Consider the following 12,500-nt stretch of genomic DNA (forward strand, 5'->3'; position numbering starts at 1 on the left):
AAGTATTCAGACCCTTTGCTGTGACAAGTGTTGAAAGATTTATGACCAAACTTTTGATGTCACCCATATGAGGATGGGTTCCCCTTTGAGTCTGGTTCCTCTCAAGGTTTCTTCCTCATATCATCTAAGGGAGTTTTTCCTTGCCACTGTCGCCACGGCTGCTCATCAGGGACAAACGCACACCATTCACCTTCACTGTTGTTTTCTGTAAAGCTGCTTTGAGACAGTGTCTGTTGTGAAAGGCGCTATACAAATAAACTTGACTTGAAACTTGACTTGACACTCAAATATTTACCTCAGGTGCTTTCCATTTCTTCTGATCATCCTTGAGATGGTTCTACACCTTCATTTGAGTCCAGAAATTTTTCATTATACTGATTGGACTTGATTGGGAAAGCCACACACCTGTTTATATAAGACCTTCCAGATCACAATGCATGTCAGAGCAAATGAGAATCATTAAGGTCAAAGGAACTGCCTGAAGAGCTCAGAGACAGAATTGTGGCAAGGCACAGATCTGGCCAAGGTTCCAAAAATTTTTTTGCTGCACTTAAGGTTCCTAAGAGCACAGTGGCCTCCATAATCCTCAAATGGAAGATGTTTGGGACGACCAGAACCATTCCTAGAGCTGGCCGTCCAGCCAAACTGAGCTATCGGGGGAGAAGAGCCTTGGTGAGAGAGGTAAAGAAGAACCCAAAGATCACTGTGGCTGAGCTCCAGAGATGCAGTCGGGAGATGGGAGAAAGTTGTAGAAAGTCAACCATCACTGCAGCCCTTCACCAGTGGGGCTTTATAGCAGAGTGGCCCGACGGAAGCCTCTCCTCAGTGCAGGACACATGAAAACCCGCATGGAGTTCTCCAAGATGGTGAGAAATAAGATTCTCTGGTCTGATGAGACCAAGATAGAACTTTTTGGCCTTAATTCTAAGCGGTATGTGTGGAGAAAACCAGGCACTGCTCATCACCTGTCCAGTATAGTCTCAACAATGAAGCATGGTGGTGGCAGCATCATGCTGTGGGGGTGTTTTTCAGCTGCAGGGACAGGACGACTGGTTGCAATCAAGGGAAAGATGAATGCGGCCAAGCACAGGGATATCCTGGACGAAAACCTTCTCCAGAGTGCTCTGGACCTCAGACTGGGCTGAAGGTTTACCTTCCAACAAGACAATGACCCTAAGCACACAGCTAAAATAACGATGGAGTGGCTTCACAACACCTCCGTGACTGTTCTTGAATGGCCCAGCCAGAGCAATGACTTAAACCCAATTGAGCATCTCTGGAGAGACCTAAAAATAGCTGTCCACCAACGTTTACCGTCCAACTTGACAGAACTGGAGAGGATCTGCAAGGAGGAATGGCAGAGGATCCCTGAATCCAGGTGTGAAAAACTTGTTGCATCCTTCCCAAAAAGACTCATGGCTGTATTAGATCAAAAGGGGGCTTCTACTAAATACTGAGCAAAGGGTCTGAATACTTAGGACCATGTGATATTTCAGTTTTTCTTTTTTAATAAATCTGCAACAATGTCAACAATTCTGTGTTTTTCTGTCAGTATGGGGAGCCGTGTGTACATTCATGAGGAAGAAGAATGAACCTAAATGATTTTAGCAAATGGCTGCAAAATAAAAAAGAGTGAAAAATTTAAGGGGGTCTGAATACTTTCTGTACCCACTGTATATATACATACACACACACACACACACACACACACACACACACACACACACACACACATTATATACACACATATATACATGAATGTTAAATGTTGGGCAGAATGTACAGTAAGGATATAAAGATACATGTAGATAAAAATAGTGCAGATGTAATGAGGAGTAATAAAGATATACTGTAATATGTAAATTGTGTGTATAATTGTAAAGAGGTTGTCAATCAAATTAAATAATTAATCACACATTTCTATCTGTTCTAAATAAACCATATTTTAATACTTCCTGTTTTAAATACTTTAAACAACATGGACATGGAGAAATATGGATGCAACATCGAGCATGAAGACAAAAGTTCTTGTAATTGTTTTAAAGTAATAATGGTGGTTTAATGTAAATCTTCAGAACACCAAACAGAACCTTTGCTATGTTTCCACACGGACAGTTAATGAGGTGAAACCGGAGAAACTGCACCTCTTCAAGTCAAATCAAGAAGCTTTTATACATAATCATAGACATTTTACAGATTAGAATGATGTATTGTTTTTATTTGTTCGATCAGTAAAGACAGTAATTTAAGTTCGTTTCGCCAATATGAGGGAAAAACCCACAAAACACCACTTTGTTACACACTAATTGTGTAAAACATGGTGGATTTGGTGTTTGATTTAAGACTTGGCACAGAAATAAAACAAAAGTTTACTGCTAAAAAATATTTATTAACATTTATTTATTTATTTTATATCTAAATTAAAAAAGGACGTTGTGAATAAATGTATGTTTTGCTGGAGGTTTTCATTTCACCTCTTTTATATTTAGTTATTTATTTATGTATTTATACTTTTTTTATAAACTGTTAAAACAAAAATGCGCACTGAATTGATATCGTGTTAACATTTTGTGCTGTTTAAAATAATTTTTATTTTGACAGACAAATATACATATAAATATATTCATACAAAACAAATTAAAAATGTTGTTACCTAATGAATGTATGCAGGCTGAAGATCCACATACAGAACACAAGCAGAGAAAAGATGATGAAGATCAGGAATGTGTCTGATCTCAGTCATGTTCTCATCACTGACTCCCTCTGTCTCATCCACTTTAGATTTACTTCTTGTTGCTTTCTGCCTGCTGATTCTGAGCTTCGTAAACTAGTCTACATCTGTGGTGAGTGAGGGTCAGGACTTTATACACCAGCGGATTGAAAAAGATGCACAATGACAGGAAATCAGTTGTTCGGCTGAAATCAGCGCGCAGTGAAAATAAAAATAAATATTGACATTTCAACAAATCAACGGATTAAAACTAAAGTAAGAGCCGGTTTTGAAAAGATAAGAAGTAAAAAGTACAGATATTTGTGTAAAAATGTAATGAGTAAAAGTAAAAAGTCTAAAAAATAAATAGTGGAGTAAAAAACTGATACCAGAAAAATCTACTGAAGTACAATAACGAAGTATTTGTACTCCGCTAATTCCCTCCTCTGCTCCGGACACAGAACTGAGATAAAAGCATTTACAGCAAGGATTCCGTGCAGAAATCTCCATTGTATGTTTCCAGTTCTTTTCATTAATGGTGGCTTGTAGAGTGTTCTCCACCGTGGTCACTCTTCCTCCCCCAGCCTGAGAACAGAGCACCGCCATGTGTCTACTCTACCATTAAGACTTTTCTTATTAAAAACCTTAACACAGGCTTTATAAAACATTTTCCCAGAGACCATGTAAAAATCTAATCTAATCCATTCTAAAAAGTGACCAGTACTTCCCTCTAAGTCTGGAGACAAAGCAAAGAAAAAAGGGTCCTCCTCATACAGCTGTTCGGTTCCTCCACAGTACTCCACAAACATTCATTGTTCCTCTGGTAAAAGCGCAGAAGTCCACCTCTGAAATAGTCGTGCCACGATCTGCATTGATCTCGATCCCAGATGGGCAGCTACTCCACTAGTGTTCTTGAGCTCTGGTCCAGCCTGGTCCACCAGGTGTCCAGATGCAAGTAGAGTCTGTGTGAGGGCACTGCCTGTTTGTGTCCGTGGCGCTCTCAGTCTTAAAAAGTCTCCACACTTTAAAAAGATTGTGATAAAAAAAAAAACAGGTAATCACAAAGTGTTCAATTTTCAAAGGTTCCATTAAAAACAAATCAAGTCAAGAGGCTTTTATTGTCATTTTTACTATACACAGTAGTACACAATACACAATACACAATACACAATACACAGTAAAAACAAGACAACGTTCCTCCAGAACCCTGGTGATACACTAAACAACAACATAGAGCTACAACACAGCAACAAACAGTACAGACAGTGCAGACAAAAAAAACAGTACAGACAGAACAGACAGACAACACAAGACAGTACACATAACACAACAGCGCCGACCAGTAAACCTGCTGTACACTCTGAATATACAGTACTGTACAAAGAGAACTATAAAATCTATAACTGAAAGTAAATATAAAACACAATTCGGGTAACACAATTGCGTGTGTGTGTGTGTGTGTGTGTGTGTGTGTGTGTGAGAGAGAGAGATTAGTTCTGCAGTTTAGTTCTGTGTTGAGTCTGATGGCTTGCTGGAAAAAGCTGTTACACAGTCTGGATGTGAGGCCCGAATGCTTTGGAACCGCTTTCCTGATGTGTGTGAGAGGTGTGTGTGTGAAAAGTGTGTGAAAAGTGTGTGTGTGAGGGGTGTGTGTGAAAAGTGTGTGTGTGAGAGGTGTTTGTATGAGGGGTGTGTGAGGGGTGTGTGTGAGGGGTGTGTATAAAGAGCATGTGTGAGGGGTGTGTGTAAAGTGTGTGTGAGGGGTGTGTGTATGTGTGAGGGGTGTGTGAAAAGTGTGTGTGTAAGAGGTGTGTGTGTGTGAGGTGTGTGTGTGAAAAGTGTGTGTGTGAGGTGTGTGTGTGAAAAGTGTGTGTGTGAGGGGTGTGTGTGAAAAGTGTGTGTGTGAGGGGTGTGTGTAAAGAGCGTGTGTGAGGGTTGTGTGTGAAGAGTGTGTGTGAGGGGTGTGTGTGTGAAGAGTGTGTGTGAAAGGTGTGTGTTAGGGGTGTGTGTATGTGTGAGGGGTGTGTGAAAAGTGTGTGTGTGAGAGGTGTGGGTATGAGGGGTGTGTGAGGGGTGTGTACAAAGAGCGTGTGTGAGGGGTGTGTGTAAAGTGTGTGTGAGGGGTGTGTGTATGTGTGAGGGGTGTGTGAAAAGTGTGTGTGTGAGAGGTGTGTGTATGAGGGGTGTGTGAGGGGTGTGTACAAAGAGCGTGTGTGAGGGGTGTGTGTAAAGTGTGTGTGAGGGGTGTGTGTATGTGTGAGGGGTGTGTGAAAAGTGTGTGTGTGAGGGGTGTGTGTGTGAGGGGTGTGTGTAAAGAGCGTGTGTGAGGGGTGTGTGTGAAGAGCGTGTGTGAGGGGTGTGTGAAAAGTGTGTGTGTGAGAGGTGCGTGTATGAGGGGTGTGTGACGGGTGTGTGTGAAAAGTGTGTGTGTGAGGGGTGTGTATAAAGAGCGTGTGTGAGGGGTGTGTGTAAAGTGTGTGTGAGGGGTGTGTGTAAAGTGTGTGTGAGGGGTGTGTGTATGTGTGAGGGGTGTGTGAAAAGTGTGTGTGTGACAGGTGTGTGTGTGTGAGGGGTGTGTGTGAAAAGTGTGTGTGTGTGAGGGGTGTGTGTGAAAAGTGTGTGTGTAAAGAGCGTGTGTGAGGGGTGTGTGTGTAAAGTGTGTGTGAGGGGTGTGTGTATGTCTGAGGGGTGTGTGAAAAGTGTGTGTGTGAGGGGTGGGTATGTGAAGGGTGTGTGAGGGGTGTGTGTGAAAAGTGTGTGCGTGAGGGGTGTGTGTGGGGAGTGTGTGTGAGGGGTGTGTGTGCTCGTCCACAATGCTGTGTGCTTTGTGGATGCAGTGTGCGGTGTATATGTCCATGATAGAGGGGAGCGAGACTCAGATGATCTTCTCAGCTGTCCTCACCATCCTCTGTAGGGTCTTACAATCCGAGACGGTGCAGTTCCCAAACCAGGCAGTGATGCAGCTGCTCAGGACGCTCTCAATGGTCCCTCTGTAGAACATGGTCAGGATGGGGAAGGGAGTTGAGCTTTCCTCAGCCTTCTCAGGAAGTAGAGACGCTGCTGGGCTTTTTTTTGGAATGGAGCTGGTTTGAGTGACCAGGTGAGGTTGTCTGCCAGATGAACACCAAAGAATTTGGTGCTCTTGACGATCTCCACTGAGGATCCATCGATGATCAGTGGAGAATGGCCGCTCTGTGCTCTCCTAAAGTCCACAACCATCTCTTTGGTTTTGTCAATGTTCAGAGACAGGTTGTTGTCTCCACACCAGGCTGTTAAATAGTGCATCTATATGCTGACTTGTCTTTCTTGCTGATGAGACCCACCACAGTTGTGTCATCGGTGAACTTGATGATATGATATGATTCGATTGTAGGTTGCTACACAGTCATGAGTTAGCAGAGTGAACAGCAGTGGGCTGAGCACACAGCCCTGAGTGCAACCCAGTGCTCAGTGTGGTGGTGCTGGAGATGCTGTTCCCGATCCGGATTGACTGAGGTTTTCCAGTCAGGAAGTCCAGGATCCAGTTGCAGAGGGAGGTCTTCAGGCCCAGTAGGCTCAGCTTCTCAATCAGGTGCTGAGTGATGATTGTGATGAATGCTGAGCTGAAGTCAATTAAGTCAATTGAAGATGTCAGTAAAGACATCCACTAGCTTGTTCTGCACATTTCCTTATCACTCTGCCAGGAATGTTGTCTGGTCCAGCAGACTTCTGTGGGTTAACTCTGCATAGAGTTTTCCTCACTTCAGCTGTGGTTAGACAGAGCACCTGGTCAGTGGGAGGAGGGGTGGTCTTTCTCGCCGCCACGTTGTTCTGCACCTCAAACCGGGTGTAGAAGTCTTTCAGCGCATCTGGGAGGGAGGCGTCACGGTCACAAGCAGGTGTTGTCGTCTTGTAGTTTGTGGTCGTCTGGATGCCCTGCCACATGTGCCGAGTGTCTCCGCTGTCCTGGAAGTGGCCGGGGATTTTCTTTGCGTGTTGGTGCTTCGTCTCTCTGATGGCATGGGACAGTTTGGCCCGTTCTGTTCTTAAGACCGTCCTTTCCCTCTGTTCCGAAAGGCAGAGTCTCTTTGTTTCAGCAGCGGACGCACTTTTGCAGTCATCCACGCCTTCTGGTTGGAGCATGTACAAAGGTTTTTCAAGTCCCATATTTCCAAAAGATTTTAAAATTGTACTGGTCACACATTTCCAACTTTACATTGATCCATTTAAAAACCTCTGTAAAAACAGTAAACAAAATGCAGTGGTTCTGCTCTGTAGGTGCACTACGCCCTGCCCACCTTCATCGTTGGGCAAGTACAAGACACTTTGCTTGTTCCTTGACCTTTTATTCTCCCAACTGTCCCTTCCCAGTTTATACGAAAGTCTCTTCTCCCAAGTAAACCCCCTAGGTATTTAAAATCTTTTTTCCAAAGGAGTCCGTGTCCCAATTGCTAACACACACTCCTCTACACTCACACAGACACACACACACCACCTGCACACCGTGTCCCAACCGCAAACACACACTCCTCTACACTCACACAGACACACACACACCACCTGCACACCGTGTCCCAACCGCTAACACACACTCCTCTACACTCACACAGACACACACACACCACCTGCACACCGTGTCCCAACCGCTAACACACACTCCTCTACACTCACACAGACACACACACACACCACCTGCACACCGTGTCCCAACCGCAAACACACTCCTCTACACTCACACAGACACACACACACCACCTGCACACCGTGTCCCAACCGCTAACACACTCCTCTACACTCACACAGACACACACACACCACCTGCACACCGTGTCCCAACCGCTAACACACTCCTCTACACTCACACAGACACACACACACCACCTGCACACCGTGTCCCAACCGCTACACACACTCCTCTACACTCACACAGACACACACACACACCACCTGCACACCGTGTCCCAACCGCTACACACACTCCTCTACACTCACACAGACACACACACACCACCTGCACACCGTGTCCCAACCGCTAACACACTCCTCTACACTCACACAGACACACATACACCACCTGCACACCGTGTCCCAACCGCTAACACACTCCTCTACACTCACACAGACACACACACACCACCTGCACACCGTGTCCCAACCGCTACACACACTCCTCTACACTCACACAGACACACACACACCACCTGCACACCGTGTCCCAACCGCTAACACACACTCCTCTACACTCACACAGACACACACACCACCTGCACACCGTGTCCCAACCGCTAACACACACTCCTCTACACTCACACAGACACACACACCACCTGCACACCGTGTCCCAACCGCTAACACACACTCCTCTACACTCACACAGACACACACACACCACCTGCACACCGTGTCCCAACCGCTACACACACTCCTCTACACTCACACAGACACACACACACCACCTGCACACCGTGTCCCAACCGCTACACACACTCCTCTACACTCACACAGACACACACACACCACCTGCACACCGTGTCCCAACCGCTACACACACTCCTCTACACTCACACAGACACACACACACCACCTGCACACCGTGTCCCAACCGCTAACACACTCCTCTACACTCACACAGACACACACACACCACCTGCACACCGTGTCCCAACCGCTAACACACTCCTCTACACTCACACAGACACACACACACCACCTGCACACCGTGTCCCAACCGCTACACACACTCCTCTACACTCACACAGACACACACACACCACCTGCACACCGTGTCCCAACCGCTAACACACACTCCTCTACACTCACACAGACACACACACCACCTGCACACCGTGTCCCAACCGCTAACACACACTCCTCTACACTCACACAGACACACACACACCACCTGCACACCGTGTCCCAACCGCTACACACACTCCTCTACACTCACACAGACACACACACACCACCTGCACACCGTGTCCCAACCGCTACACACACTCCTCTACACTCACACAGACACACACACACCACCTGCACACCGTGTCCCAACCGCAAACACACACTCCTCTACACTCACACAGACACACACACACCACCTGCACACCGTGTCCCAACCGCAAACACACACTCCTCTACACTCACACAGACACACACACACCACTTGCACACCGTGTCCCAACCGCAAACACACACTCCTCTACACTCACACAGACACACACACACCACCTGCACACCGTGTCCCAACCGCAAACACACACTCCTCTACACTCACACAGACACACACACACCACCTGCACACCGTGTCCCAACCGCTAACACACACTCCTCTACACTCACACAGACACACACACACCACCTGCACACCGTGTCCCAACCGCTAACACACACTCCTCTACACTCACACAGACACACACACACACCACCTGCACACCGTGTCCCAACCGCAAACACACTCCTCTACACTCACACAGACACACACACACCACCTGCACACCGTGTCCCAACCGCTAACACACTCCTCTACACTCACACAGACACACACACACCACCTGCACACCGTGTCCCAACCGCTAACACACTCCTCTACACTCACACAGACACACACACACCACCTGCACACCGTGTCCCAACCGCTAACACACTCCTCTACACTCACACAGACACACACACACCACCTGCACACCGTGTCCCAACCGCTACACACACTCCTCTACACTCACACAGACACACACACACCACCTGCACACCGTGTCCCAACCGCAAACACACACTCCTCTACACTCACACAGACACACACACACCACCTGCACACCGTGTCCCAACCGCTAACACACTCCTCTACACTCACACAGACACACACACACCACCTGCACACCGTGTCCCAACCGCTACACACACTCCTCTACACTCACACAGACACACACACACCACCTGCACACCGTGTCCCAACCGCTAACACACACTCCTCTACACTCACACAGACACACACACCACCTGCACACCGTGTCCCAACCGCTAACACACACTCCTCTACACTCACACAGACACACACACACCACCTGCACACCGTGTCCCAACCGCTACACACACTCCTCTACACTCACACAGACACACACACACCACCTGCACACCGTGTCCCAACCGCTACACACACTCCTCTACACTCACACAGACACACACACACCACCTGCACACCGTGTCCCAACCGCTAACACACACTCCTCTACACTCACACAGACACACACACACCACCTGCACACCGTGTCCCAACCGCTAACACACACTCCTCTAAACTCACACAGACACACACACACCACCTGCACACCGTGTCCCAACCGCTACACACACTCCTCTACACTCACACAGACACACACACACCACCTGCACACCGTGTCCTAACCGCTACACACACTTCTCTACACTCACACAGACACACACACCACCTGCACACCATGTCCCAAATGCTAACACACTCCTCTACACTCACACAGACACACACACACACCACCTGCACACCGTGTCCAAACCGCAAACACACACTCCTCTACACTCACACACACACACCACCTGCACACCGTGTCCCAACCACAAACACACACTCCTCTACACTCACACAGACACACACACACCACCTGCACACCGTGTCCCAACCACTAACACACACTCCTCTACACTCACACAGAGGATGATAAGATGAGACGAGATGAGATGAGATGAGATGAGATGAGATGAGAGAAGATAAGAGGAGATAAGAGGAGATAAGAGGAGATGAGATGAGGGAAGATGAGGGGAGAGGAAATGAGATGAGAGGAAATGAGAGGAGATGAGACGAAAGGAGATGAGATGAAAGGAGTTTCTCTTTAACCTGATGTGTGTGCTTTGACCGGTCTAAACCGGAACACTCACAATAGAATTCCTCTGCTAGGTTCAGCCAATCATTTCATCTCTCTTACGTTATCCTGCTCTCTGATTGGACGATGGTGGGATTAGTAACCATATACTTAAGGCAATGAAGATAGTCTACAAAAACAACTTACAAAATACTACACACACACACACACACACACACACACACACACACTCAGAACTCAGTGTAAGCCACCTGGTCAGTATTTTAAGGTCTGAGCGTCACATCCTGCTGATCGTAATTAAACTGAACCTGTTTATGCATTTAAAGACATGATGTAGGATTGGTGTGGAGCAGCAACTCATCTCTCATCCGCCATGTGGACATATTCATCACTCCGGAGCCTGAGGCTGTAATGTTTCTCATTTGGGGAATTCAGGAGCGAGCCGGTTTGGAGGCAATAAGCTCCGAGTGAAAGACCTGGGCTACAAACACTAATGAGACGAGATCACAGAGAGTATATAACACTGCAACACGGGGGGATGAGACACACCACCTGAGAGTCATCCATCAGTGAGCGTCTGGACCACTGAACCATTGAAGAAGAAGGAGAAGACCTGAAGAAGAAGAAGGATGGCTCGATGCTGTAGATGCACCAGGCTGTACCTGGCAGGTGAGTGTTATAATGCTGGGGCGCTCACATCTTTTCCTCATCCTGCTTTCATGACTCTGTTGTTTAGAGTAAATATCTCTCTTTTTTTTCTTTTTAGTTTATTCATTCTTGAGTTTCATTCTGCTCAGGCTCACACCGGAGTCGTAAAGCAGCAGGGTGTAATATTAAATGCCCCTACATTCTTTGGTGTAAAGTGCAATTCCAATGAAAGCATTTAAAGACCTGCACCTTTCACACAGTCACATGTACTGTATACTGCCTTTTAGTAGCTTTGGGTTTCTTCTCTCTTTCTCTCTTTTTTTTTTTTTTTTTTAGCTAAAAATAGGAGGTAGTTTAGTGGCTAAGGGGCTGGTCTTTATATCCAAATGTTGTGAGTTCAAATCTCAGGCAGACCAAGCTGCCACTTTTCGGCCCCTGAGCACGGCCCTTACCCCTGTAACTGCTTAATAACTTTTAATGATAAAAATTCCACAAGTTTTATATCTGTCAACATATTGTCCTCTAAAGAGGGGAGATATGAAATGTGTTGTGATAAAGATTGAGATAGAATGAGGAGGAGGTGAACAGGTGTGATGATGAGATGAAAAGAGAAGTGAAACATCTCAGAAACTCTGATGGTTTTGTGTCTCAGTGAGTGTGTTGATGTGCGTCCTCGTCCACTCTGAGGGAGTCAGTCTGAACGACCTGCTGGACCGAGCGTCTCAACTCTCTGACAAAATGCACTCACTCAGCACCTCGCTCACCAACGACCTGGTCAGTGTGTGTGTGTGTGTGTGTGTGTGTGTGTGTGTGTGTGTGTGTGGGTGTGTGTGTGTGTGTGTGAGATGTTCTCTCACTAGAGTAGACTGTGCAATACTATCACATCATTTTTAGCCTGAAAACAGAGCTATTGTATCTGCACTGATCACATCCAGAGAATGGAGTGGAAATATTCAGGTGTGGTTTTAATACATCCAACCCCAATTTTAAAAAGTTTAGACAATGTGTAATAAAACAAACAAAAAAACATCTAATGTAATTTTACATGTTGAAACTGAGGATATTCTACCATTTTAAGGATGTAAAATGTTATGGCTGCAACACGTCTCTACACTTTTTATACCCAATCATCTTTCTGACCTCAATTACCTTCATTTTTTACAAAATGTTTTTTTTAATGACATTTACTTTTTCCAGACTTTTGTTATCCCGTCTCAACTTTTTTGAGACATGTTGCAGCATTAACTTCAAAATGACCTTCTTGTTCTTCTTTTCGCTTCTCCCATTAGGGGGCGCCACAGAGGATCATCCGT

At 46.2% G+C, this 12,500-nt stretch overlaps 1 protein-coding gene and 1 long non-coding RNA gene across 2 annotated transcripts in view; both read left to right on the top strand.

Annotated features, from left to right (window-relative positions):
- LOC310740261 overlaps positions 1-12,500 on the top strand; it is a 104,789-nt gene that overhangs the window by 82,147 nt on the left and 10,142 nt on the right. The gene's annotated exons all lie outside the window — the stretch shown is intronic.
- prl (prolactin) overlaps positions 10,706-12,500 on the top strand; it is a 4,538-nt gene continuing 2,743 nt past the window's right edge. Inside the window, exons 1-2 of the mRNA XM_083566769.1 lie at positions 10,706-11,208; positions 11,840-11,961. Of these exons, the coding sequence (XP_083422895.1) occupies positions 11,169-11,208; positions 11,840-11,961 (162 nt within the window). The 5' untranslated portion in view covers positions 10,706-11,168. The remainder of the gene's footprint in view (positions 11,209-11,839; positions 11,962-12,500) is intronic.

This window comes from Silurus aristotelis, assembly GCF_946808225.1.
Source record: "Silurus aristotelis genome assembly, chromosome: 17".
Lineage (NCBI taxonomy): Eukaryota > Metazoa > Chordata > Actinopteri > Siluriformes > Siluridae > Silurus > Silurus aristotelis.